The following is a 27,972-nucleotide window of genomic DNA, read 5'->3' on the forward strand; positions in this document are numbered from 1 at the left end:
AATCATAGATGGTTTGTCCTGACCGCGCGCTCAACAAACTCCTCACTGACGCCCTCTCCTTCACGCACAAACAAAACACGTGTACCGTCGCCGAGCACACAAACAAACATAGACTACTACTACTTGCAGTTGAAATTTGCATACTCGGCACGGCAGCCAATCAGAAGCCTGCTTCTTTCTTCCGGACTTTCGCAAGCGTTATAAAGTCGTGCAATTGCATGTCATTTTCCAAAATAGATGCACAGAACCTCAGACCAGAAGAAAGATTCAAAAGAAGCTAACAACATATGTGACGCTACAAAACGTAAATTTACATTAAACCGTGACTGTAAAGTGTACGTGAGACTTATGAAAGGGGCTTAGTGGCTCGTAGGAAGCAATGCAAACGTTGCATTGTGCACCGCCATGACTATCGACTACTGCGGCAAAATCAACAGCCATGCACGTTTACCGTAAATTAAGCAAGATAGCGTTTGTAGTCGGTGCATTCTTGATTAAAAAAAAACTTTATACTTTGTTACAATGTTTTTTTAATGTGATTAGTTGTCTCTTTGTGCTTCAAGTTGTGAAAAATGGCACAGGCAACTTTTCAGTTAACTGCCCCGTTGTTCGCTAACTTTTTGTCATGAGTTTTAGACACTGTTTGTATAATTTGGGCAAGTTCGGCGGGCCGGATTAAAAAGCCTAACGGGCCGTATGTGGCCCGCGGGCCGTAGTTTGCCCATGCCTGCCCTAGCCTACACGCACAAACAAAACACGAGTACCGTCGCCGAGCACACAAACATAGACCACCTGCAGTTGAAATTTGCATTCTCGGCACGGCAGCCAATCAGAAGCCTGCTTCTTTCTTCCGGACTTTCGCAAGCGTTATAAAGTCGTGCAATTGCATGTCATTTTCCAAAATAGATGCACAGAACCTCAGACCAGAAGAAAGATTCAAAAGAAGCTAACAACATATGTGACGCTAAAAAATTTACATTAAACCGTGACTGTAAAGTGTGGTCTGGACAGATACAATGTGGGTTGAATTGTCTCAGCTGCAGCACAAATGTACATGATCTTAAAGGACAACCGAAACCATTTTTTTGTTTTCTAACTGACATCAGAAAAACGTTTTATAGCATCTAAAATACCCAAAACACGCAGGCTGATATTTTTAGTCAAATGCAAAACACCAATAAAAATGACTTGAAGTGTGCTAAATCTGCAAAAAATTGTGCTGCGAGTTGGGCATTTTCAGAAAGTCCTGCCCCCATTTCGGGATGTCACGCCAAGACATCTTGCCTTGCTCGAGAATCAAAACAATGGCTTCAGATTCGGAGAAGATGCTTTCTTGTTACACAGCCAATTATGAATATGATTCAAATAGTTCTGAAGAGGAAAGTATAAATGTTTGCAATCGATTAAAGACGTTCTTCCGGGTCATTTTGAGCCATCAAGACTGATGTGTAGCACACCAAGAAAATGCAGAAGATGGCGCCGGAGCTCCGTTGATTTGTCTTGGAATTTGTGTCAGTGAACACTGTAAACCCGAACAGTACTACTGACTCAAAGTCATTGAGGTCAGTCAACTCAAAAGCCGATTTTTTGTTTCAAAAACTTAAACGTTTTGAGTTTTCTGAATAGTCATGGGTTTTTAATTTGCAGTAAATCAATACTTTTGAGTTCATGGCTGTCATATACTCATATATTTTGAGTAAACGGCAGAACGCTGCGTGATGACGTCACTGCAGGCATGGTCTCACCGGGCGCATTTTTACTTCTCGACGGCTGAAGCTTGCAGAGACCCACGAATTCAGGTGAGAACACAAACAACATTATTTAATATTACAAGGACCCAGTGTATCAATGCTGTAGTCGGTGCACAGAAAAGGGATATTTTGTTGTGTTTTTGATGACAGCAAAATTAAAAAGTCAGTTTGTGGAACATGCCGCCTTTCACAAGTTAGCAAAGATGCTAGTTCCTGGTCGTGCTTCCCACTGAGGCCTTCTCATCCACTCTTTCAGATGCGTTGTTTTGAGCCCGGGACTTCTCATATGTTAAGCGCTCTTCTGTGGCGATATATGTATGAATTTTTCTTAAACGTCTCTTGTCTGTTGAAAGACACAGAAGTGTTATTTAGAGAATAGTACCGCACAGGTTTAGTTGGGCGGTGGCCGAGTAATATCAGTTGCAGGTTATGTTTGTGTCCGCGAAGGTCCGAGAGTAATCGTCAAATGGGTGTAAAATTAAGGTTTATATAAAAGGTTCACACGAAATCCTCCACGCCGTGGCTGCAACGCCCAGCAAGTTAGTGCTTTGAGTTAACTTTGTTTGCAAACGACAGTACCGCGTGTCATTGTCCAGCACAAGCTATAGGCTTAAGCTATCTATACACGTGCAGTGGTAGTGCTGTGTTTTAAGAATGCACTAATTAAATATAATGATAGCCAAATAAAATGTACAGTGGATTGGAATATGTACAATTGATACTGTTTTAAATGCTTATGCATGTGTAAATTAAACATGAACTTTTTTTAAAATGTATTTTTGGCATATTAAGGATACCGAGAGAGCTGCTGGAGGCCAAGTCATCAAACTGCAAACGCCTGACTGGTTTGATTGCATCATTTAATCTGGTACATTAGATTTATTAAATTGAAAATGTTAACATGGATAAATGTGTTTTATTAAATTAAAGGATTACATTATTGTCATGTTTTTTTCTCTTCAACCTTTCAGCCCCCGGGTGCAAATTGAGCAACACCACCATTATCGAAGGTATGTAAACATTTTTATTTATGCTATATTCTTAATTACCTGATGAATATCATACTACATGTAGGTATTTTTTATATTGAACAGAATTTTACCTTTTCAACATATATTGCAGTATTTTACACCATTAATTGATACTTCATTGATTGTTCTTTCTTTAAAACATTCTCAAGTCTCACATTCTCCTCTGCTCTTACCAGCAACTGATGTTCATTAATCATTACAGTGATGCAGTTGTAAAAATGCAATAGGGATAGTGCGGAGGTTCCAAACTATTACGAAGGATATGTTTAGATTTGAGCTATAATAATCCGTAATTGTCTTTAATTTGGACCCACTAGAATCACACCAACTTTACTTTGCTTATCCAAACACATACTCATTCTTGAAAAATGTTTAATGTAATTGCAGGCCTAACATGGACTGCAGATTCAAACTGTGTTCTACATCCCTGGATACTCAGGCGAAGTTATTTAGCCATTATCGTTTGCAACATTCCCAGTATTCAAGAGTCAGCCCACTGCCATGTCTCTACAGCAATTGCATTTGCACTTTTCAGTCATTTAATGCAATGAAAACCCATCTGTCGCGTTACCATAATGACACAGACAGACTGACAGAGTACAGGCAGCATATGCAATTTTTCACCTGTTTCTTGTGTGACTTTAAGAAGCCTTTTTCTCACGCAACATTGTTTGGACACTTGAGAGGTCATTTAAGAAATCACGAAATGGTTATATGCCCTTTCAGAAACTGTAATTATAGCACAAATGTTTACTCATCATTTAATGCACACAAAAGCAGATACCATGGAGAGAGTTCAGTCTTTGATGTTAGAGTTCTCTCAGCAGAAATTGTTAGTGACCAGGTCCTAACTGCTGAAGAAGAAAGTGTTGTTGGAGGAAATGTTGAGTGTGAAAGCACAGAGGAACTGGTTCTCCCTGAGATGGAGAGTCAATGTGACACAGCTGTCTTGCAACGTAACTTGGCATCACTATTCCTCAAGATGCAAAGTATCCTTCGTGTGTCTGACAGGGCATGTCAGGAAATAGTGGATCATCTGGCTCAGATTTTTTCTTTGTCCCAGCCACTTATCAAAAAGACTATAAGAGAGGTCCTACAGATTCATGATGTCACTGTTAGTGAAATGGCTTTGGATGAAGTAGTTCGTGCTGTACTAGTGTAACTCTTTTCAGCTGACCGCTAATCTGTAAACATTTGTTTTTATTTTCCCAGGTGTTTGCTGAGTTCCATCGCATCACAAATGTGAACCTACGCAACACATTCTACTGTGAGCTTGATAGACACACGCCACAACTGCTGGCCTTGTTTAGGCAGAAGGCTTCCGGAACGGGCAAGAGGGCAAAGGCGCTGCAGGAAATTCTAAGACTTTATGACAAGCAAGTAAGCTGAAGCTTTACTGAGCTATTGACAAACTGCTGCTCTACTTATCTTTTCTTTTAAAATAGGATGTGCTTGGTTTTTTCCCTCTAAGGTTTAAAAAAAGCCACTTAAAAACAAGCTCTTGCCATCTTTTGGATTTTTTTGGAAGTTAAACTTAATTCTCTATATAGGGCATGTACTGTCTTGGTTTTGAGATGCTGCAGACAAGTGCTGCAATGTTAAGATCATGTCGCTTTCCCCAGATTAAAACTTTGCTTTTACCTCCTCTTGCTTTTGGTAAAGGAACACCATGATATACACTTGAGACGCAGTCTGGCCCTTCGTACGCTCCCATCATGCCTACAAGAAGATGACTCCGAGTTCTTCAAGACATGCAATGTATGTATTACCTGACTTAACACAAATGTCTATCTATGGCCACAATATATGCTATAACCTTTTACTTTATTCTGTATGTGTACGTTTGTGTGTATTTTGCAGTGGGAAGAGGATCCAGGCATTGAAAACACTCCTGTTGCACTTCTCTTCGTGACAACTGACGACCTCACTAGTGCCATCTTGTTTAACCCCGACAGCATTTCTGTTGTGATAGAAGATGGCATTATTGTGAGATGTCTCCCCAGGTTGGCTGATGCACACCTCCTCTTGTTTGGTTTAATGTATGCATTGCATTTAGATTATCCAAGAAAATTAATCCACACATTCACCTTCATTCAGAAAATACTGCTGTGTTTTGATGATAACAGACCACTCAAACCACGCTTGCTAAGTTTGAAAAATGCTTTGTTCCGCAATATTGAAGGCACCAGTGCCTCCAATATTACGGAACACTCGATAAGTAACTTCAGTTTTACTCTGCTTTGTATACCTGTTTGTGACTGATTTTCTATTAATACTTTGATATGTAAACTTGGATTCTACCAAAATCTTTTTTTCGTTTCAGGAATACTGTTTGTTTTTAGTAAGTTTTACCTTGATTTGCACCTTATAACAAGTACATTGAAATGTATTCTCTTGTATTTATTCAAGTATATGCTTTTCAAAGAATTTATTTTTTTAACAGAACAGCAGAGTATAATTTGTTGTTTTTTTCTTGTTTTGTTGTGTTTATTTCACATCTTCTGCTCAGGGGTTTATTTGTTGTTTTGGTACGTGGCCATGCTGTGCATTTTGGTACTGTTATCATTTGTTTTATCAAAGGTTGTTTTAAACCTTAATGAAAAAATGTGAACTAAAACAGACGTGAGGTGTGTTTTTGTTTTTAGACATAGAAGGCAAATGTAAGTACAGTATACATGAATATATGTTTTCATGGAACATTATAAATTTGAGTTGGTTAAGCTTAAATATGAAACCTAATTTTTATTTAAAAATTAAGAAAACATTAGAGTAAACTGAAAGTACATCTTTTAAGTTCAGGCAAACTCATAACATTTATGTCCAAACAAACTCATAACATTTAAGCTCAATCAAACTCATAACTTTTAATTTCAGACAAACTCATAAAATTTATTTACACTACTCAAACATTTTGAGTAGACTAAGCAAACATTTTGAGTTAACTCTACTCAAACATTTTGAGTAAGCTGTACTCAAAAATTTTGGATTAACTCTACTCAAACATTTTGAGTTAACTGTAGTCAAAAATTTTGACGTAATCAGTTGCCATATAAATTTTGAGTACTTTCAACTTGTTGGGTTTTACAGTGAATATCAAATAGTAGTTTTGGTGCAACACACGATTCACCATCGCGTTATTTATGTGTTTTCCTTCTAATTTCGCCATCAACATGGATCAACACGAAGTTTTCGGACCAAACAAAGTACCGCAAAATGCATTGTGTGTCCGTTCTCGGTCAGGGGCGTTCCTTCCGTGACGTGACGTCAGGACTCGTTACCAACTCAAAAACAAGACTTCCTGAATATTTAGCGTGAGTCTTAAAACGTAAAATATAGCTATAGGCGGTCGAATCTTTGTAAAATCCGCTCAGTAGAAGTCATTTGAAGCGATTTTACAAATTATGGACACAACTTGATCGGATGCGTCGGTTGTCCTTTAAGGGTGGAGAAGTTGCAAAAGAACCATTTGAGCGTACGACATGAACGGCATTACATGTGGAGTGAAGATACAGACTTCATACTGTGAATTTCAGGCCCATTTTTAGTGTGAGCTGCACAATGACTTCTCAAAGGAACTCTGACCCACTGCACTCCTGTCACATTCATCTGATGTCTATCATTCAATTGCAGGGGACAGACTGCAAATGTATGTATACAATAACTGTTAATACTGCAACATCTTGTAAATGAAGTTAGTGGTTTACTGAAATAGGATCTTGGCAGGGCACTCCATCCCAGACATAATGACTCTCACATTTAGACAAAAGTGTCCAAGTAGACACATCACTCTTCGGCGTCAGTTCCTTTCTGAGAGTTTGAGCCAACGACACTATTTTAGTGGAATTCTACAACGCCACTGCGGGCACTTTTCACAATGCCGCCCTTTTGAAAATAGAATAAATATTAATAATAATACATTTTAATTTGAACAGATTCTTTTCTTACAGACAGTCGCTTTTTTAGGTGTTCAATTACTTATTCGTGAAGGCGGAAGTATACGCCGAAACATGTAAGGTAATTGAACACCTAAAAAAGCCATTGTCTGTAAGAAAAGAATCTGTTTAAATTACATAACAAGTAGACAGTATGAATTTAACACAAATAATACATTTTATTTCAAGCGCCTTTCAAAGCTCTCAAGGACACTTTACAGTCACAGACAAGGATTGAGAACGTTTGGACGATTTGGGCGCCGTGTCTCACAATTTTAAACCTCTATGTATTCACTGACATGGAGACAAACGGATGCCCTTTAAATTAAATACTGGTGGGACTTATGCAAATTAACATGCCACAGTCTCTGGCTGTCATTTCGAATGAATTCTGATTCATCAACATACTCACAATTGCACCAAGACATTGGGTCAGTATGCACGTGTCAGGAATCTAAGCCTTATTTATGAAATATGCTGAATTTATGCACAGTGTCAACATTTGAACATGTATTTAGTCAATGGGATGCAGTGACGTGCAACAGAAACATGCACCTGCAGAAGTAACTTCTCTACTCACTGTACATGACATCCTGTTCTTCTCTCCAATGTCAAAAGAAACGTGCGATTTTTAAAGATGCTGTTGAGTCCTTCCAAGAATCCTTCCATGCGTGCATAGAGGCAAGGCAGAAGGGGCTGGAAAAGTATTGCATACTCCAAGGGGGTTAATTTAAAAGGGAAAACTTGTAGTCTGTCATTTGGTTTTTAAATATATCTTTGGTGACACCAGTTTTATGAGACTGTCAAACAATCTCGGAAGCATAAACCTACATTTACAACTTACATGAAAGAGTAATCAGTTATTTCTTTTGTCTTTTGTGTGACTTAAAACCTGTAAAGCCCAAATGAAAAATAAAGGGAAATCCACGTTCCAAAATAAAACATAATATAGCCTGATGGCATAAATATGCACAGTCTCAGACCTATGTTGTTGCGGCACCGTTGGCTTTTTTTGGTAGGAATCTATTTGCATTTTCCCTCATAAATACTGTAATAGCAGCACACAATATATACACCAACAAAGGTCTAACTGAAAGTAACTCGGTGTTTGTGAAGTAAAGTGAGACATGAGATCATAAAAGTGATTTTAATATCATATCAGTTTAATTTCTTCATTCTTACAGTAGGCATTATTACTATATTTTGTATTTTTTTATGCATGGCTTTAGATATTAACTTACAAAGAGTATGTACATGCTTTAGGGAAAACATTCCCTGGTCAGATGAAGTAAATACTGAAAAAAAGGCACAGAATTCCAACTGTGCAACAATGTTAAAAGAAAACAAGGTGCTGTTGTAATTTGTGTTACTGCATCTGAAAATACTGTGAGGCCTGATGAGAAAATAACAACCTCCCTTAAAGCTTATTACATACTTGAGTAACCAGGATGGCGTAACATTACAAATGCAATTTCTGGAACCCAAAATAGTCATTTAATATGGTAAATTACAAGACACGACTCAATAACATTTGAATTGCTCAGATCATCTCCTCAAAACAGTACACATTTGCACACACTCACATTCATATACAAAGATGAAAGGAATACAATATAAATAACATATTTTCGAGTTGCACCCATGAGTGCATACATCTCTACATACAGAAGAGAAATGGAAACTTTCTCCAAGTCTAGTCACAGAGAAGTCAAGGAGTTGGAAAGCTTTGTGGCATCAAGAAAGTCACAACATTGAAGTGGTGCCAAACGCCCAATTCCCAACCATGACTTCAAAAATGACCCCAAAAAGTCTTTGGGTTGTTCCCCATGGCTTTAGTGTCTGGTATGCTTAATCCAGTTTCGGATGATCCACTTCTGACCTGAGCATCTCTGCACCACGAGGCGAAGGCCGAAGTTAGCATCTTTAGACATTTCCACTTCTAAGCAACGACCCGTGTCCCTGCTGATGATTGGGCCGTTCTGTGAGTGGGAAGGGTTGGTAGAGGTGGTGGAAGTTAAGATAAATCAAATAATTGGTTATGGTTTGTTTTAAAATGCCATGATTTTTTTAGTTTTTAGTTCGCTGACGAAGCATCTTGGATAGGAGGCGAAACGTCTGAAACTTTCACTTTTGTACAGATGACGGCTGAAGAAACCTTCTCATCGAAAAATGCCATGATGTAATTTTTTTCATCATGTACACAGTTACCTTTATTCGGGCTTTTATCGTTCCCAAATCGGTTTTGCTTTGCTTATTTTATGATGACATTTATAGGAAGTTGTGAATATATACATTTCTGCATAATATGATCTGGGAACATTTTTTAAAGATTATTTGTCAACTCACAAAGCATTCCAAATTATCAAGTGGCATTATGGTAACTGACCCATTGATCTGTGTGTGTCACGTTTTGGTTTGCGACCGAGTTGCACTGTCGGGCCCTGCATGCAGCTACACGTGTGTTGGTCACTGTAATCAGTCACAGTTAAAAGGACTCCCGGCATGACCACTCGGTGTCGGGTCTGTTGGCGTGTTTGCTCCTGTCACGGTTTTCTCGTGTTTATCTCCACTGTAGCTCATGTTTTACCCATGCTCTCGATCATGTTTTGCTCTTGCAAATGTCCCCGTTGTGGGACGATTAAAGGTTTTCTGATTCTCTTGTCCTCGGTCATGTTCTTTCTCATTTTATGGTCACTGCTAGATTTTAGCGTCAGCCATGGTTATTGTTTGTCACTTTTGATTTAGTGCTTTTGTCACATCTAAACTTTGGATTTATTTATGCTCTTGGTTTAAAATGCAATTTCTCACCCTGCTCCCCTGCCTGCATTCGTAGGGTCCATCTCTACTTGTACTCGTGACAGTGTGTGTGTATGTGTGTGTGGAATATATTTAGAATAAATATGCACATTAGCAATAATCGGAAAAACTCTTTCCACCCTTGTGAAGAACATAAGAACCAGATAATTAAAAATTAACTCTCATATTCTTCACTAAAACTGACCTTAAATATTTTAGTGCAGTGGACACGTGTTAGGTCTCTTTGTTATGTTTACACTTCACAGGTTTGGTTTAGTATAACAACTCTGGTCTAGTCTTATATTGCAGTCAAGTGTGAGTGCTCAACTTTAATGCACCACACAAGAGGAATGAAACCACGTGTTCCAAAGGTATACCTGCAAGTCAGTGACGTACCACCATGGATTGCGCAATTACTATGCTAACTGTGCTGGCTTGCTCTGCATTGAGACCGCATTGCTGTCCCTCTGCATATCTCTATTAAAGTGTTCAAAAGCTTTTAGTATATGAACTAAATGTCAACAGTTTAGCTGGTGTATATAATGTACAGTCACTGTACATTATAAACACTGTACTACAGTGTTTATTTTATTTTATTTTTATCAAAACTGTGCATAGGTGAGGCACACAGTTCTCCTGCCTCAGGACAGGGGGCGCTGGTGATTAGAGATTCTTCTTGCAACTCCTCGGCTGCAGAATAATAGAATTAGTGACAGCAAGCAACAGTAAACAGTTAGCAAGTTAAGTGCAACCATCCAGTCATTTTTTTTTTTTGTGTTGCTTGGCCTTATTTTCAGAATGGTGACTTACATATCTAAATTGAACGCATTTTCTAAACTGGACTTTCAATCGAAGCAGGAGTTAATAATTCAAGGAAGACCAACACCGGACTGTATAGCTCACAAACGGTGAGGTATGAATATAAATCTCCTGGACAGCTTCACAGCTTTTTGGCCAAGAAGGATCTCATTGAAACTATTCCTGAAGCGACAAAGTTGCTCCAGCTCGTGCTCACTGTTCCAGCTACGACAGCATCAGTGGAGCGGTCAATCTCAGCACAAAAGACTGAAAACATACAGTCGGAAAAGGCCTGATCAATGACGACTTTCTTCACTGGCAGTGATCTCCATTGAGACAGAGAGACTTGGACTTCATTTATAAGTAAATGTAACACGATAATAACGTTTTTTTAAATTCATTGTTTCTATGCTACAGTTTGTACACAGTATATAAAGAATGCTGACATGATATTTTAAACAAAACACGTTAACTGTTGCCAATCAAATGGTGAATAAGGTACTCTGTGGAGTTCATATGTTTGTAAATCTGACTGTGATGACCTCAGTGCCTCACCAGCCATGAACCTCACCGCACGTCACTGCTGCAAGTGAAATATAATGATTTATTGAGCTGAAGTCTAAAAACTTCATGAAGCTGTGGCATTGAATAATGGTAACCTTATCAGAAGATCAACATCGGAACATATTTTAGTCCTGTCTGACTAAGTTGAGATCCTGTGCAAATGTTTTGTCCAATGATACATTCAACCGAGCCTTAATTTATCTCAGTGTGTTGGTCCAGAAGATAGTTTTTCAAGTATCCATCAATTTTCTGTTTCTGGAGCCTGTCCCAGATAGGTGGGGAATACACTGAACTGGTTGCCACCCAATCACAGGGCACACGTAGACCAATTACCATCTGCACTCACAATCACACAGAGGGACAATTAGGAGTGTTCAATCAGCCTGTTGTGCATGTTTTTGGAATGTGGGAGGGAACCAGAGGACCCGGACAAAACCCCTCTTTACCGTGAGGTTGAAACGCTTTCACAAATATGAATGCAATTTCAAGTAGATTTCTTGTCCTGTTTTTCATTTTGAGCCGGTGTTTCTCTGGTTCACAATTTTCTATCCCACTTGAAATGTAAATTTCTCCACTGTGAGACTAATAAAGGCAAATCCAATCCAATCCAATCCAAATGGATGAGGTACCCGGCGAGGGTAAATCCCCAAAGGAATCAATGAATCACTGTGTGATGGTAAACAAGTTATTGTTTGGGAACACGATCAATATTTTTTTATTTCTTTTGTTTTGCCCTGAGTTGTGAAGAGGATTGATGCATTTAAGATACACGTGGTCTCCTTCAACTCTTCTTCAAGTTTTTTTTTCCAATGCCATGTTCAGTCCATCCACTGATCATGAAATATTGCTTATCTTTACCTGGGTGAAATCCCAAAGCCGCTGGGAAATTCTGGCAACAGCTTCACATTTTTTCAAACTGGCAATGCGTCCTCTGCCGTCATCAACAAGGCATTTGGTGTCAGGCAGGAAGGTGGTGGACCCCAAGGGTCCAAGCTGTAGGACTCCATCAGTGGAGTAGCGGGCAAGCTTGAAGCAGAAGATAAGAAGTGTGTCTCATTGTTCAGTTCAAGGACAATTATGGTCGTCATTACTGAGGCAAAACAAAGTTGTCAACACAAACAATCTTTGTTTCGAAAACAAAATAAGAGAAACATTTGAAAAGCTACAGTAGGAAATTAAAGCAGGAGCGCAAACATTGAGTCTTTTTTTATGGTGTGTTGGTGGTCACATTGTACAGTACACCATTATTTCACACGATACAAGAGTAGAGAATAAAATAATCTAAATCATTTACTTGATTTACCGTACTTCAACATGCAAATAATTGAGGCTTGCAGCTTCATAGAAGGTATGTTACCGTCTTCTTTGAGCACTATTACTGACCACAACTTCCCCACATATGCATACGTACTGTATCTTATATTAATGATGCAATGAGCAAATTTAGCATTACCTTTTGACATTTGTTGTTCTGACAACCAGATTGAATTGAATACTCGGAATTAAAATGCTGAAGAAGGAACGTGCAGTACTTTTCTTCTGAGAATTCTATAAAACGGTGTACTGCATTTAACAGGCTGCTAGACAAACTCCTTCAACTTTATTGCACGTAATAGCAGTGCTCTCTGACTAATGTGAGGCTTGTTGGTTCTCACTAGAATGCCACTTTGGATAAGAGCGACTCGTGACGCAAAAATCTGCAACATTGCCAATTGTCGGCTGTATGATCTTCAACATCAGAGGGCGGCTAAGGCACTGGAAGAATCGGATCCCTTGGTGTTTATTGTAGCTCATTAAAAGTTCATTGATAAAGTGCCATATCTATTATGAAAGGATACAGCAGACATTGGGTGTATTATTTAGAGAAGTGGTCCCCCATGAAAAATGATATGCCAACAAGACAAAGGCAGGCATCTCTCTCTCTGTAGCCCTCTCTCTGTAGGTCTCTCTCTGTGTCTCTCTCTGTGGCTCTTTGTCTGTCTCTCTCTCATATTAAAGCATGTGATAATTAACAATGTTTTTTTCCGTTCACCCTATTCGGAGTATCTGTATGCCCTGTGTAGGTGTTGCAGCATGTAAGGATAAGGTTTGTACTGCTATTTAATCCAATCAAATGTTCTTCCTTGAAGGGCCAAAGAGCCAAAGATAACATTTAGGGGCTCTGTTAATTACAACTTTATAATGTCACACCAGGTTCATTCGATGCGGTTATGGGCTCTACACAAGGTTGATGAGTCAATATTCTTGGTACACATCATGCTGTGAACTTGTATTAATTTGTCTGTGGGCAGAAGCTTAAAGAACTGTAGTACATGCAGATGGCTCGCTTCAATACAACTTTCTGATGTAAATTGTTTGTGCCACGGCTGGGTGCATGAATAATGCCATAGAATTCTTTTTCTGCCACTTTACATTTGGGTCTGGCAGCCTTTTATACAGTAATGCATTCGAAATGAGACGATGACAAATAATGAATGCGAGCCAATTAACCTGTGTCTCTGCCATGTGCGACTTTCCATTGCCTCGCTGAGATCATGAAAGGTTTCGAGTTGGTGGGGGGGTCAAACTAATCCGTTTCTTAATTAGCTCATTAACAGCATGCCGGTGTTGTTTTTAAATGCAGTGTCAATAAAATATAATCTGCAGAACTACACATTTGTGGTGTCTTGATGCACCAAGCTGTTCGAAATATGTTCATTGAATCGGTTATTGCCAACATTTTAAGCACGGAATGACAAGTTGTAACAGCTGTGGACCTGCATTTGGTTTGTCCATGTGCAACTCTGGCCTTTCTGAGTGCGATGTAAGATAAAGTCATCGGAAGGGCCAAAAATAAAATAATAATGGAAGTTTACTTTGGGTGTTTTGCCGCTAGAAGTACGTAATAAAGCTACAAGAAATACAATAGAAAAAAAAAATCACCATGCGCCACAAAATGTAATTGGCCCACACTGCTCATCGTTGCAATCCAATAACACTAAGACAAGGTATCCCTCTCTATTTGTTTATTTCCCCAGAGGGTTTACGATGAAGACCTGAATAACATTTACATGGTCTCCAAGGGTGTGGCTTTTGTTTCCGGACACCAAATGCAGAAACACATCTAGCACTTAAGAGGGTCACCATTTTACTCATTGGGAGCATGCTCATGGAAATGATTTTGTTCCATTTAACCATGCAAGTTCCTTTCCTCACAAATCTACAGCATTTTCATGATCACATTAGTTCCACAGAAGTATAATCTTGAATCGTAGAGGGTATTGTTGTTGTTGAGCTGAAGAAGCATTATAAGTGTGTATGAAAATAAAACAAAAGTAAAATAACGTCACTGCACACACACAAAGACAATGTTTGAATTTCTCCCAAATCTAGCATTTTCCATGCAGGCTGAGTCTCTGCAGAGGTTTGCACACCGATGTATCCAGAATATCGATGAATTATTGTGTACTACCACTGCATGTCAGCCTGAGGCATCGGTCAGTGTTGAGGCTCGTGGTTGAATGAGATTTTAACTCATCATCGGGAACTGGACAAAATCTTGCATATGCGATTCATTTACCATTAAAATATGCATATGCACAAATCGTGCATTTCAGGCATTTTATTTCACTGCAGTTCTGTTGGGATTCAATGTATGAAATACAAAATAGACTAGTGATACATATCTTTTCAAGATAATTGCAATTACATCAAACGTTTAAGTTGTGTTCATGTAAATGGAAATTCAGACATGCTAAGCCAATTTCACTGAACATAATATGTTCAAACGACGCAGGTTGAAGCACCAACATTTTAAAACATTTTTTTTCAGAAATTTAAATTAATCACATTACATCAGCATATTGTTTTTTGGCACAGAGACTTTTCCCCCATAAGTCATTGTAAATCAATAACACTTAGAGTTGAGCTCAACATATAAATAAACAAAACCAAAAACCGACAGAATTATATGCACAAATGTAGCAGCTTCGTGAAGTGAACGGAAATGGTATAATTGCAATCAAATTACCAATAATGGTGTTATTCACTTCGCTGCCCCGACATACTACTGTAAGTAAGTGTAATCCATTACCTTCGCGATATATTTTGTATTTTGGAATGTGCTGCATTGAAAAATACAAATGTGAGTGCATGAGGTGTTAAACCACTGCCGATTTTTATGCAGGGAACACCAGACAATGATGATTCAACATTAATTGCTTCTCAAAATCAAGTAGAAGTTTTTGGGGGTAAACAAATATATATGCAGGTAATGGTGAGCAATACAATGATTACAATTACAAGTCCAAATATATATGCCCCTCTTAATTGTGGTACATACCTGTGAGGACATGCCATGGCATGGATAGAGGATTGCTTTGTCATCATCCTCAGAGCCCTGGTCCAGACAGTAGCCACTTGCTTTGCTGTTCCTCACCTGAGAGACACAATATGAGGTAAAATGGTACATTCATTTGAAAGATTAGCTTAAAAAAACAGCATCATGTTTGAAGTAATATAGTGTACGCGTTGACACTAGTCTAAAGCAAGGCATTCTGTCATATTGATTTGTGGAATGTGAGTAAAGCAGCAAAATCCACCTGTTTTGACTTGATATTTTATTTTGCCACTTAGTGACTGAAAATGACATCAACGTTGATCACAGTGAATAACTAAAATTTCACAGACGCAATATTAATTGGTCTGGTGTGTTTCGATTAGTGGTGAAAGATAACATTATTGGTGTTGGGGTAATTCGCTATACAAACATCTTTAAACATCTTTTTTTGCATCGTTTTGTTTTTCCTTGGACTTCCTCATACGTCATATCCTGCCTGCCTTTACATGATGTCACACCTATTACATCACATCCTATTACGTCACATCCTGTCCGTCTTATTTAAATGCTCTCCCAGGGCGTCTATCTCTCTCTTCCTCTCTGCCTCTCCTCAACCAACCTCACAATGTTCCTGCTGTATACAAAATTAAAATAACTTATTCTGTTCAACACCTGGCTTCCTGCTGATTTCACCATTCCACTTCGAACACCCTGAAGAGCAATGAACCAGGAACAAACATCACTTTTAACCCATCATTATTGGTGCCGAAAAAACACTGAGGCCTAGCGGATTGGCGTCGTGCGGGGTAACGGAGCCTCTTTCCTTCAAGTGGGGCCGCATCTTTTCTTGATGCTTGTCGCTCAGGATTGCTTTAACGGGTGAGTAGCACCGGCATGCAGCGATGTTGAATGAATGGATTGCATAAGATTTTTTTTGGCCAAGGAATTCTGATTACGGTTGATCTGTGATCGGTGGGCTTGTTGGCAGGTGAAAGTGGTATAGGGGATCAGTTCTAGCCCAGTTCTAGCCCTATGGGCGTAGACTTACTGCGCAAGACTCGTAAATCCTGTACGGATTATAAATCAGATACCGTGCGCCTGGCATGAGATAAGACCAGGGGTAACGCGCGAGGGCCATAGGGAGATTAATTTCTTGAACTGGACCATTTTATGGTATTTTTTGGTTTAAATGTAGCGGCAATTGATCGTGGATTTTCTGTAACAGTAGTGCATTCATCAACATTAGTGCATTCATCATCATTGCGTGCCATGTGGTGTTCCGAGGTTTGGGGAGTTCTTTTGTAGGGGGAGGACAGTTCATGGGCAGAGGGTCGGTAGAGGAGGGCCATTTTGGAGGAGCCGTGGTTCTTTGTGTGTTTCTATGTGTGTGTATGTATATTAGTGTGTGTATGTATATATATATATATGTGTGTATGTATATGTACCTCTATGTGTGTGTGAGTGTGTGTGTGTGTGTGTGTGTGTGTGTGTGTGTGTGTGTGTGTGTGTGTGTGTGTGTGTGTGTGTGTGTGTGTGTGTGTGTGTGTGTGTGTGACTTGCGAATGACAAAGAGAGTGATGGCTGTGCTTTGTGTGTGTGTTGGGCTGAATGACAGGAACCATGAGGGGCATCTGCACTGATAGCACCTCTGACAGTTCATGCGAACGACCAGGTGGCTGGAGGGAAGGCCATTATTTAAAAGACAAAAGCCATTGGGGTATTGGGCTCATGTGGGTGGGGGAGATACTGGTGGCGGGGCACCCCTCCCCCACGGGCACCCCCCTCACTCCATGCAGCACCCCTGTGGGGACACAGTCATTGCAACCTGAGTTGGCAAATCAATTCACTGAGTGACAGTGACAACATTGGTTCAAGTGCCAGGAGCAAATCAAGACCTTCTGCTCCATTGTATCCATCTTATCATCTTCTGGGGACGCCTGTGAATATGATCAACATGATAGAGTTGAAAACATTTTTTGGGGACACCTGGAAAAAATGTTTTCAAGATTCATAGCCGCATTCTAGGATCGCCGAATGGGTAAATGTTGTACCCTCCAAATAAATAAATAAAACCAGAGAAAGAATAAGGCGGATGCGTTAACATTGTGAAAAAAAAACATTGTTCCTGCCTGCATGTAATCTGCCACGCAGATCTCTTCTTTCACAGGACGAGAGATTGCCCTGGGGAAAGAGCCATGTCATTGCAAGATGACTTGTGGGGGCCATCCAGATGACTATCCCGTCACATCGAAACACATGCCCAACCATGCCACATCCCGCGGCCAGGATGCCAGCAGATGCAGCAAGGAGACTTTTGTCTCCGCTCGACGTCCTCATGAATGACATAACACTACTTTCCCCATAACTCTTTGATGAATACCGTCCAGTTGAAACAAAAACTAAATAAATTAAATAGGCAGGCAAATTCGACTGATTGATGAACATTCATATCAAACTGGAATAAATTGACATGGTAAATGTTGCTAGATTCGCTGGTGATTAATTACTTAATAGGGATTCACCAGTTGATATCGTGGGACTTTTCGTAAAAGCAAAATTTATAGTTTTATTAAAATAAGGATCGTGAAATGATCATTACGCTTGTTTTGACCTGACAATTGTCGTCCCCCTGAAGACAAAGGACAGATGATTCATACATGCAATATACATATTGAATTTGATGACGATAACAAATTGGATTTGATTGGATTTACCTTTATTAGTTTCCCAGTGGAGAAATTGATTTGAAGAGTACAAGGTTGATTTGCAAAATATGATGACTAACTTTTTTTTTCATTATGCTTTTTATGCAGATGATGTGAGCCGCAACAATTCACAAACAGAACCAGGATGGTGGTTGAGAAATTATTCAATTTGCAGGACGACTTTAGACGTTTTTAGCAAGACAGGATGAGACGCATTTAAAATGCTGTAGGAATATTTCTCATCCAACCGCCTCAGAGTTAAATAGTTCTAACTTCCGTCAAATTAGATTTTGTCATTTGGAATTTTTCGACAACACAGGAGCCAGCAACGAATTGTGACAATTGTGCTTGATAAAACGAAAAATATTTAACTTTGGAGATGTGATGGCGGAAATCCAGTATTTATTATGTCAGCTGCAAATGCTAAATTATCTTCTGGCTGCCTTTTGCGTACGGTGATGACATTTGTCAATTCAAAAGTAGTTTATAGTTAATAACCTGTTGTGATTGATTTGATTACTAATTATTATTATTAATTGAATGCAGTGCACATTAGAGTAATTGACTACAGTGCACATTAGAAGAATTTCTCGGCGTTCAGGTTGGTAAGTGTGGAATTGACAGATACGTGAAGTGGGCACCGGTGTCAGTCAGAGATTCAGGCGGAATCAGATATTATATTGTATAGGGTTTCTGTGCTAACCAGCTTTCAGAATTGGGAGAAGGAGATTCCCCAGAAGGTGAGAAATCCTGGGCATCCATACCAGGGTGACCGGAGATGAAACTGGTTTGTGTTGGCGCGGATGGATGTCCTATACAGAAGTGAGACTGACGGTCAATGGTGCACTCCTAATGAATGACAAAAGGTGAGTATGATGACCATTTATACAGATTGCCATAATGTTTGCTGACCATGCCAACGTGTGCTAAAGAATTGTAGAAGGCTGTCCTCCACCCAAAGAATGTGGCAACATGCAAATGTCTACCCCACACAAAATATGCAGATATGATTTGCTTGGGTGCCAACAGAGGGGTAGCAGCAGGAGAAGCTGTGTTCAACGTGCAAAATGTTCGTGCCAAATGCCACATGGATTGGTGCCCATGCAGGTGTTGAGAGGCATGCCACAATTTGGCCTCCAAATTCAAGAGCAGTGATTGACAAATGGAGCTTTGCAAATTGATAAATCTGCGAAACGGGTTGTGTTTTCCATGCAAACACGTTCCCAGTTGGCAAATTGAGACTTTTCATGTCTCAACAAGGGGGAGTGACGATCTTCTTTTCCTTTCAGCTTTTCCCTTCAAGGGGTCGCCACAGCAAATCAGTGTCCTCCATCTTTAGAGGTTAGATCCGCATGTTTGTTTTGGCCAAGCTGTTATGTCGGATGCCCTTCCTGACACAACCCTCTGTATTTATCCGGGCTTGGGACCAGCACAAGAAGACATATGTCCCTTTGTGGCTACAGAACAAGCAACTCGCTCAGTAAACACAAAATGGTAATTGGCACAGCAACATTCAAATAAATAGCTCAAATCCCCATTACTAAAATTTTCACTTTTGGTAATGAGTGCAGTTGGCTGCAACGTCGTTACCCAAGAAAGTTTGTGCCCTCCAAGAAATGCAGACTCACCAACCACTAACATTTACTAACCAACTAACATCTAACAACGATTTACTGCCATTTCTGTGAGAGAATGCATTGCAGAGCTTCAACGATGAGACAGACTTTGATAGGGAAAGAAACACCCAGAAAATGTGTGATGTGTAGAATGAAAACATCCTGTCGACATGTGATTCCCGCAAGTCTTCTTTTGTTCTCCACAGGACGAAGTTGCGGTCTGAAGAGAAGGACGTGGGCCACACCAACGTGGGATGGAGCGTTCGCGGAGCTGCTAGCCGTCTTAGCAGCCACAAGCTTCATCTGGATTCGCGAGGACATCGTCAAGGAGATTCCTGATGCATGTCACTGGAGCCGCGTCGACAAATCACAGCCTGTTCCTAGTCACCCGCTCATCTGTATCACACCCTGGGGCCTGCTTGCGATAAATGCTACAAACAATTTCGTTCCCCCTCGTCGTCCTGGTGATCACCGTCCAGGATGCCGTGAAGATTTGACTGTTGTAGCGAATGACATGACTTTAATTAGCGATTGTTCCCATTGTGATTGTTTTACTTTGTGATTTTATTTTCTTTTTTCTTTCTTCTTTCTATTCACCTCCACCGATTTTAGATATGTTCGTCAGGGGGGATATGTTGGGGTAATTCGCTATACGAACATCTAAACATCTTTTTCCATTGTTTTGTTTTTCTTGGACTTCCCCATACGTCATATCCTGCCTGCGTTTACATGATGTCACATCCTACCACATCACATCCTATTACGTCACATCCTGTCCATCTTATTTAAATGCTCTCCCAGCGCGTCTATCTCTCTCTTCCTCTGCCTCTCCTCAACCGACCTCACAATGTCCCTGCTGTCTACAAGATTAGAATAACTTGTTCTGTTTAAGACCTGGCTTCCTGCTGATTGCACCATCCCACTTCGAACACCCTGAAGAGCCATGAACCAGGAATGAACGATCACTTTTAACCCATCAATTAGAAAGAACATTTTGGGGGTGGTTACCCCTTTGAAAGACACCCAATATTTCTACTTTTATTTTAAGGTATAATACACGATATACACCATATATTTGCATTATTTTGGATGAGCAAAATTAGTGGAAGAGGTGTACTGAATACATTTAAGTGGCTCAGTCATGATATTGAAATGTTTATTTTAGAGTAACTGCATGTAGCCTATGAAGCATGTTGTGAAATTTTCACCAGGCCTGCTTTTAGTTGTTTGTTTCAGTCTACTTAGTCATAGGTGAATTGCTCAATAAAGTTTGTATCCGAAGGAGCGTACCTTTTTCATCTTGACAGTAGATGTTGGGTGAATATATTGCTTCCTACAGCTGCTGACCTTTTAGTTTCATTTGTATCTGAATAAAATAACCGTTATTCTGAAGTTAATTTTAGAGCTGAAAATATTTATTAGTTTTTTAAGTTTCTGTTCCTTGCCTATGTCTGAACTCTGGAATAATAAAGCACATTCAGTGTCTAAGATATTTAGAGAATCATTTACTTCTATGTATATCAAGCCCATTTAATTTTTTTATTCCTAAAGCAAACATCCATCCTATGTCATAATAGGATATTATTATGCTCTGACCACTCCTTGTCTCTGCCTGTTAGCTATGCCCGAGGATGGTGCCGTGCATCAAACATGAGCTTTTGTTCTGTGTGATTTGAATGAATATGAGTTCATTTCCTGGTTGCGACATGTCCATCATGCGCAGAGTTGAAAAAGGCCTGGCCCGATGGCTTGCTAAGCCACGGACAGATAAGGATCTGGGCCACGGAAAACTCGTTGGAATAGAGGACCTATAAGACCTTATTTAAAATTCATGTTTGAATTGAAAAAAAAAACACAAACAAACAGGATTTTGCTTTGTACTAGGACCTGTACACTATACAATCTATAATTCATGTACAGTCAGAGTCATTTCTGTGTCATACCTAAAAGAGAAGAGCAAGCCTAGAATTGTCAGAATGTGTTTGCAAACACTTTTGAGACCATAATGTTAATTATCTCTGTGGAGGTTTGTTGTGAACGAAGGGTAATCAGTCATGAGCATCCCAAATGTAGTTTTAACAGACTAATTTTCTTTATTATTAGGCAAAACTCACTTTAACTGTTGAAAGCAAACCACTGTTGGACTTACAAATGATCTGTCTCACCTCTCCATATGTGATGGTGTTGTTGTAGATCCTCATCTCAGGGTAGACATGTTCAAGGTACCAGCGAAAACCTCGACATTGCAGTCTTTTCCTTAAGGCCAAGCGCTCAGAGATGTCACCAAAATCAACCCCGGGGTTCTGTCAAGAGATGTTATTAAACATGGGTAAAAAACTGACTAGTGAGAACTTTTACTTTGGGTATCACAAACATATATAGTGGTGTATTCAATGTACAGTGGAACCTCGGTTTTCGAACGACTCACAGTTCGAACAAATCGGAGTCCCAACAAAATATTCGAGACATTTTTGCTTCGTAGTTCGAACAACAATCGGATTTCGAACGCCAGTACGACGCGTGAATGCGTACGCGACGGTGGGATGCTGAGCGGCGTACGGGTGTCTCGCTCACTTCGTGACCAACTGTTGACGCTTGCGGACGTGCTGCGTTTTGCTCTCGCGTTTAATATAGGTGTTTTAGCGTTTAGAGTTTTAGCCCCTAATCATGCCTCCAAAGAAAGTAAGTGCTGCTACAAGTGAAAAAAGAAAAGTAGTGCGTACAACTATTGCATTTAAGAAAGAAATAATAGCAAAATATGAAGGTGTGCGAGTGTCTGATCAGGCTAGGGCAGGGGTGCTCACACTTTTTTCAGCAAGGGAGCTACTTTTGAAATGACCAAGTCAAAATGATCTACTCATTATATTTATTGAGAAATATTGTGAAGATTATTGCAATTTATGTTGATGTATATCCGCATATGTTGCACAACACAACATAATTATGTCAATTGTTTGTCATTACCTGAGTTCACACTGATAACTGGCAGACGAGACAACCGCACTGATAATGTCATCGTAAAAAAAAGTCATCCTCTCATTCTGTATGAAAGTGATAGGTTTTTTTCTTCATACTTGGTCCAGCTCTTCCACTTTTTTATACTCTATCTTATGTTTAAGGGGAAAATCCGAGCGAAAAATTAGGATGTAACTAACGACATTCTTGTTCACTTTGCAACGAAGGGGCGTTGTTTAAGCTCGCAGTCAGTCTCTCAATGAGATGTCATTTGATTGGTTCTCCGGTGTATCAATCAAATAAAGGGATGGCTGATTGGCAGATGTCAAGTTTTTTTTCAAAAGAACTCCACTTGATTTGTTAAGCGTCAGTTCCTGACAATGTCACATCACCTTGTCTTGCGATCTACCAATAGTACCATGGAGATCGATTGGTCGATCACGATCGACGTATTGAGCACCCCTGGTAGGGAATACAGCATGGCGAAATCTACGATCAGTACGATATTAAAGAATAAGGAGGCTGTGAAATCTAGTGATGTGGCTAAGTGAGTGAGAGCAAGTGTCATTGGATAGATATTTTAAGAGAAAAAAACATCATGTAGCCGAGTCATCCGTAGCAAACAGATTTGAACGTGTGAGCACCCCTCAGACAGAAGAGCTCCCCGAAGTTTTTATGGAAGGGGACTCTCCTTCCAAACAATACATTTCCTTCCTCCGTCCACCTGCGCCTTCTGCTGACCACCACAAAGGTAAAAAATCCTATTCATAATTATTTTCTTTACGAACGTACAATTAGCCTGGGTTACATTTATGTTTATGTTATTTATGTTTTTGCCATTTTGATTAACATTTTCTTAGATATACATTGCTTGTGTTGGTCAGCATTTTAATGTGCAATTTCATGCATAAAATAATGTATGAAATACTGTACTAAAAAGGTAAACAATCAGGGTGTTGGAACGGATGAAAACAATGTACATTATTTGTATTGGGGAAAATGGTTTTGGTGTTCGAACAAATCACTTTTCGAACAGGGTTCTCGAAGAGATTATGGTCGAGAACCGAGGTATCACTGTATCTTTTTCTTCATGACCTACAAAGTTAATTGCGACTATTTGTTTGGAGAGGGTGGCCCGGTGGTCCAGTGGTTCGCATGTCCACCTCACAGTGCAGAGGTTGTGGATTTGATTCCCCACTTGCTGTGTGGAGTTTCTTCTCACTTTCCAAAGACTTGCATGGGAAGCTGATTTTTCTAAATCAGGGGTGTCAAACATACGGCCCGCGGGTCGGAACCAGCCCCCAAGGAGGTTTAATCAGGCCCGCAGGATTTTAAGTGGAAAAAACTGCACAAACGACATGGAATGTCTTTCATATTTTTAATGAGGTGCAATTCAGGGAATGTCCACTAAAGGGCAAAGTGGTGTTGTTTCAAACAACATAGAAAGAAAACTAATTTTTTCAACCATGGTTTCAACAAGCAACTGACAAGTGGCAACCCCGCTCATGTCCCATGTGTGAGAGATGTGTGTGTGACCAGACCTGATGCGGACGAGAGGCGGTACAAAGACAAGATTGTAGGTTTACTGTGGGAGTTTGAGAAACTTTTTTCGGTATTTGGTTAACATGAGACAGAATATTCAGTTTTTTTGCTGATATTTCATGAGTAAAGCTTCTGATCTACTGGTCAAAATCCAGCTCAAAATAATTGATTTGCAATGTAATACAGATTTCAAGGGTAAATTTACCTCCAGAGGTCTGGACAAATTTTAGCAGTATCTTCTACCAGGGTACCCCAAATTACCAGCCCTGGTGCTTACATTTCATGAAGGTGCGCAAGTGGCACAAGGGGAGAATCTACACAGCCAAAATAAAATGCACACCATCTGAAACTCAGCTCACGGTCATCATTTGCATGAACCATAACCTTCCATTCTCCTTGTGTGCCTGTACGGTAAGATATGTGGTCTGTAACACCAATGAAGCCACTGTACATACTCTAGTTGAGGACAATATATCTTAAAGAAGCAGCCACTGTATTTTTGTTATATACCTTGGTTTGTTGTTAAAATCAGTGAAAAAATCTATAAAAAGTAATCTCACATTCTCTCTGTTGCAACTGCAATTACATGTTACAGCTTTTTTTTGTAGGCATGCAGTGACTATAACAAATGCATTCCATTTCAGCCAAGCCACGGTCGTGATTCATAAAGTCCTTCTGCACCAGTGCAGTCGTATAACTTAGTCGAAAAGTGCAATGAAATATTGTGCATATGGGGGTTTTGTGAACAAGGGAAGATGGGATAACCATTGTACAAGTCTTTGTTCTTTAGATAATGGAACGATGAGTAATAATCTTTCATGCCACTATATTTGCTAAAAGCATAACAAGACAGAAGTGGTGCCATTATATACTGGGCTTGCCTTACCACTATTAGTCACTTGAAGAATTGTTTTGGCCAATGCTCAAAGGTGCTTTGCTGATGTCGTTCACTGAATAATCCCATTAGTAATGGTTGAAGGGCACCTATTCGGTGTCACTATGAAATTAAAGAAAAAACGTAGTAGGAATTATCTGTATTTATTTATTGTTTTCCCCAGATAATCTCAAAAAATAATTGTATTAAGTTCATCCTGTCTACTTGATATCTAATTTAAAATGGATTATTTTCTTACAGACAATGTGTTGCAGGTGTTCAAATACCTGACATGTTTCGGCGTATAGTTCCGCCTTCGTCAGAGTGTCACGGATGTTGTTGTGACGTGCCATTTTCAGCTGGTGTTGCTCTGAGGGCGTGACCTACCTGTCAGATCTGACAGGCAAGTCACAATCCCCGCTGTCCGCTCGTCCCTCCAGGATACTGGTCCAGGTGGTAGAGAGCATGTAAGCTCCCTCATCCCTGTTGATGGTCCTTGGTTCTCGCTTCCGGATTTCAATGGCCTCCCTGATCCAGTGCTGATGTTTGTTTTCTTCGGTGCGGATGACTCTGGCCTTCTCCCAGTCCATGATTTGATTTTCTCTTTTCCAGTGGTCTGTGATGGCTGATTTATGGTGTTCCTGTTGTGCTTGTTCTTTTATTGCTTTTGTTTGTATTGTTGCTGCCTCCTTCTCACACTCCTTGTGCTCTTTTTTTCTTGTATTAAAACTCCTTCCTGTCTCCCAGATGTATGAGTTATTGCATGATTTCCATGGGATTTCATATATTGAATTGCATTTATTTTCCGGATTTATTTTGTCCTTTGGGTGTACCAAGATCTGTCTTGTGACTTGCCTGTCAGATCTGACAGGTAGGTCACACCCTCATAGCAACACCAGCTGAAAATGGCGCGTCACAACAACATCTGTGACACTCTGACGAAGGCGGAAGTATACGCCGAAACATGTCAGGTATTTGAACACCTACAACACACTGTCTGTAAGAAAATAATCTGTTTTAAATTAAATCTCAAAAAATTATTAAAGTCAATTAGGCTAAGTGATGGGTTTGAAAATTGACTGATTACACATGAGGCCCCTGTCACTTGTCTGTGTATAAACGACATTGATTGTGCTACCAATGTGACAGAACTTTGACATTTGGTTTCATTGCTTGCCTTGCAGGAATCAGCTCTGCCTGCCTGCATGTGCAAGTATATGAAAAGGTAGATGGAGCCAAGACAAGGAGCCTGTTATGCTTACATTCATTGGAATGTTCCAAGCCATGTAGACATGAGATTTGTATTCGTCCATCCACACCTCAGCTGCTCGAAGGGCATTGCGCTTGGCATAGTAATCGATATCGTTGTTGTAGGGCTTTTTGGTGCGTTCGATGTGGGCCACTCTTGAACATGGTAGGACTTCCATACTGCCACCACATTGCCACACCTAGAAAATAACAGCAACAATAACAAAAAAATCACAAGAGTCTTTACAAAACAGGAAGGCATTGTATACAAGAAGCTTTCCCTTGGTCATTCATGTCTTTTATGTATTTCCTGTAAATGAGGTCATATCTGTGAAAAATCACCAAAATATAGTCAACATTTCAATTACATTTTTTTTAGGTTGTGAAAGTTTAGTCAGAAATTAATAAACACCAAATAAACTAAGTCGAAAGCAAACTTAAGTCCATACGCTATTTTCTGCCCTGTGACTTCAGCAATTACTATTCTAATGACCAATGACGGACCTAGCGAAAATACTTCAATTTGCCGCATTGATGTGGAAACACCTGCAGAGGAGAATCTTAGTGTCATGTTGAGATGCAGTGGCATGGTTCAACTATCTCTTGTCAGTCCATCGAAGTCGAAGATGACGTCGCTTCCATTGCTTTGTGGGGTATTGGACAGTGGTTATCGGCGCTGGCGTCGATGCCACTGTAGGTGACTATGAAGCCCGATTCTGGAGCCACAAATCCTGCCACATTCAGGACATGTGAGGCCAGGACCGGGCTGGCGAGGCGGTACTGAAGCAGCACAAAGGTGTCTTTGCTCGTGCCGCACGATTCTCCTCTGGGTGCGTTTGTTTTCAAGTTGTGTCACCCCTTCGTGGCATAAGGAACGCCACAGTGGCCTGTTAGCTGCAGCAGACTCCAGATCGCTGGGCTTGATGTTGCATTTCTTTAGAGTCTGTTTAAGCTGGTCTTTGTATCGCAGCTTAGGACCACCAGGCTTCCTATTCGCTGACAGGAGTTGTCCATAAAGCACCTGCCGAGGCAAGCGGCAGCTAGGCATCCGGATGACAATCCAAGGTTCAACTGGTCAGCTCTAATGTCCAACAAATGTAGCTACAAATTAGATACTGCAGATCTGCAGAATTTACTTAACAATCATCCATATGAAATCAGTGCTTAGAAAGCAACAAATGGACTTAAACTTGAATTCTCTCCTTTTCAAAAATGTTGAAGGCAACAATTACATTGAGTTTTTTTTATATGGTTACAGAAAATCCCCAATCTACAAAAGATAATTCACTAATATTATAATGCTGTAAGCTTGGCTATGGAGTGGGTGAAATGAATAAATCCTGGCAATAATTTGTCACCTAGGAAGGTATCCATTACACAGAGAGTACTGATGGATAGGAAAATGAAGGATGTTTTGACACTTAGGCCCGATGCAGGCAGCTGTGAGGCCATTAAACAATCCAGAGTGCAGCAAAAGATAAGAATTGTGAAAGTGCAAAAGCAAATTATCTGGACTCTTCTCATTCCGATCACCTCACAAAGTGGTATTAGTATGTCACCACATGAGTTTGAGAGTTTCCTTCATCCAAACCACACAGCTCCCACAACAAAAAGTCACCACATAATGATTGTCACAATGTGCACCAGACACTCCCTTCACTGAAAGCAACAATGAGACTTCCTGCATGGCAAAAAATATGAATGCTGCTGCAAGACTCTTTTTGGAGTATCACAGCAAGAGTGCAGCCAGCGGTCAGTTGATTTTAAGCTTAACGCACTCACTACAAGACATGTGCAAAGTGTGTACACTCCAGTTGTCATTGTCACATAAATTCCAGGAAC

General features: G+C 40.0%; 1 protein-coding gene and 2 long non-coding RNA genes across 3 annotated transcripts; 2 read left to right on the plus strand and 1 right to left on the minus strand.

The window, feature by feature from the left end:
- Positions 1 to 1,006: 1,006 nt before the first annotated feature.
- LOC148899491 (uncharacterized) lies at positions 1,007 to 5,349 on the plus strand. Its single transcript, XR_016114865.1, has 6 exons — positions 1,007 to 1,799; positions 2,544 to 2,619; positions 2,723 to 2,761; positions 3,995 to 4,162; positions 4,445 to 4,540; positions 4,643 to 5,349. It is a non-coding gene; the product is annotated as an uncharacterized LOC148899491 (long non-coding RNA).
- A 1,851-nt stretch (positions 5,350 to 7,200) lies between these two features.
- Positions 7,201 to 26,665, minus strand: LOC148899492 (polypeptide N-acetylgalactosaminyltransferase 9-like). The gene is made up of 5 exons (XM_088995546.1): positions 26,145 to 26,665; positions 21,677 to 21,814; positions 15,194 to 15,289; positions 11,731 to 11,898; positions 7,201 to 8,693 (listed from the first exon to the last, which is right to left on the minus strand). The coding sequence occupies exons 1-5, from the start codon at positions 26,307 to 26,309 to the stop codon at positions 8,547 to 8,549; spliced, it is 714 nt and encodes a 237-aa protein (XP_088851672.1). The 5' UTR covers positions 26,310 to 26,665; the 3' UTR covers positions 7,201 to 8,546.
- LOC148899493 (uncharacterized) lies at positions 15,518 to 20,980 on the plus strand. Its single transcript, XR_016114866.1, has 3 exons — positions 15,518 to 16,069; positions 17,358 to 18,761; positions 19,718 to 20,980. It is a non-coding gene; the product is annotated as an uncharacterized LOC148899493 (long non-coding RNA).
- Positions 26,666 to 27,972: the final 1,307 nt, after the last annotated feature.

Source organism: Hippocampus bargibanti, linkage group LG04 (genome assembly GCF_051943395.1).
Source record: "Hippocampus bargibanti isolate YZ-2025 linkage group LG04, ASM5194339v1, whole genome shotgun sequence".
NCBI classification, from domain to species: domain Eukaryota; kingdom Metazoa; phylum Chordata; class Actinopteri; order Syngnathiformes; family Syngnathidae; genus Hippocampus; species Hippocampus bargibanti.

What these genes read in the sequence shown, in the direction of transcription:
- LOC148899492 (XM_088995546.1), bottom strand. Translation starts at nt 26,309, where the DNA reads ATGGAAGTCCTACCATGTTCAAGAGTGGCCCACATCGAACGCACCAAA. An exon ending in CTTGGAACATTCCAATGAAT is followed by an intron (nt 21,815 to 26,144) that starts GTAAGCATAACA and finishes ATCTCTTGACAG; the next exon opens with AACCCCGGGGTTGATTTTGG. An exon ending in GGCTTTGGGATTTCACCCAG is followed by an intron (nt 8,694 to 11,730) that starts GTAAAGATAAGC and finishes TCCCACTCACAG; the next exon opens with AACGGCCCAATCATCAGCAG.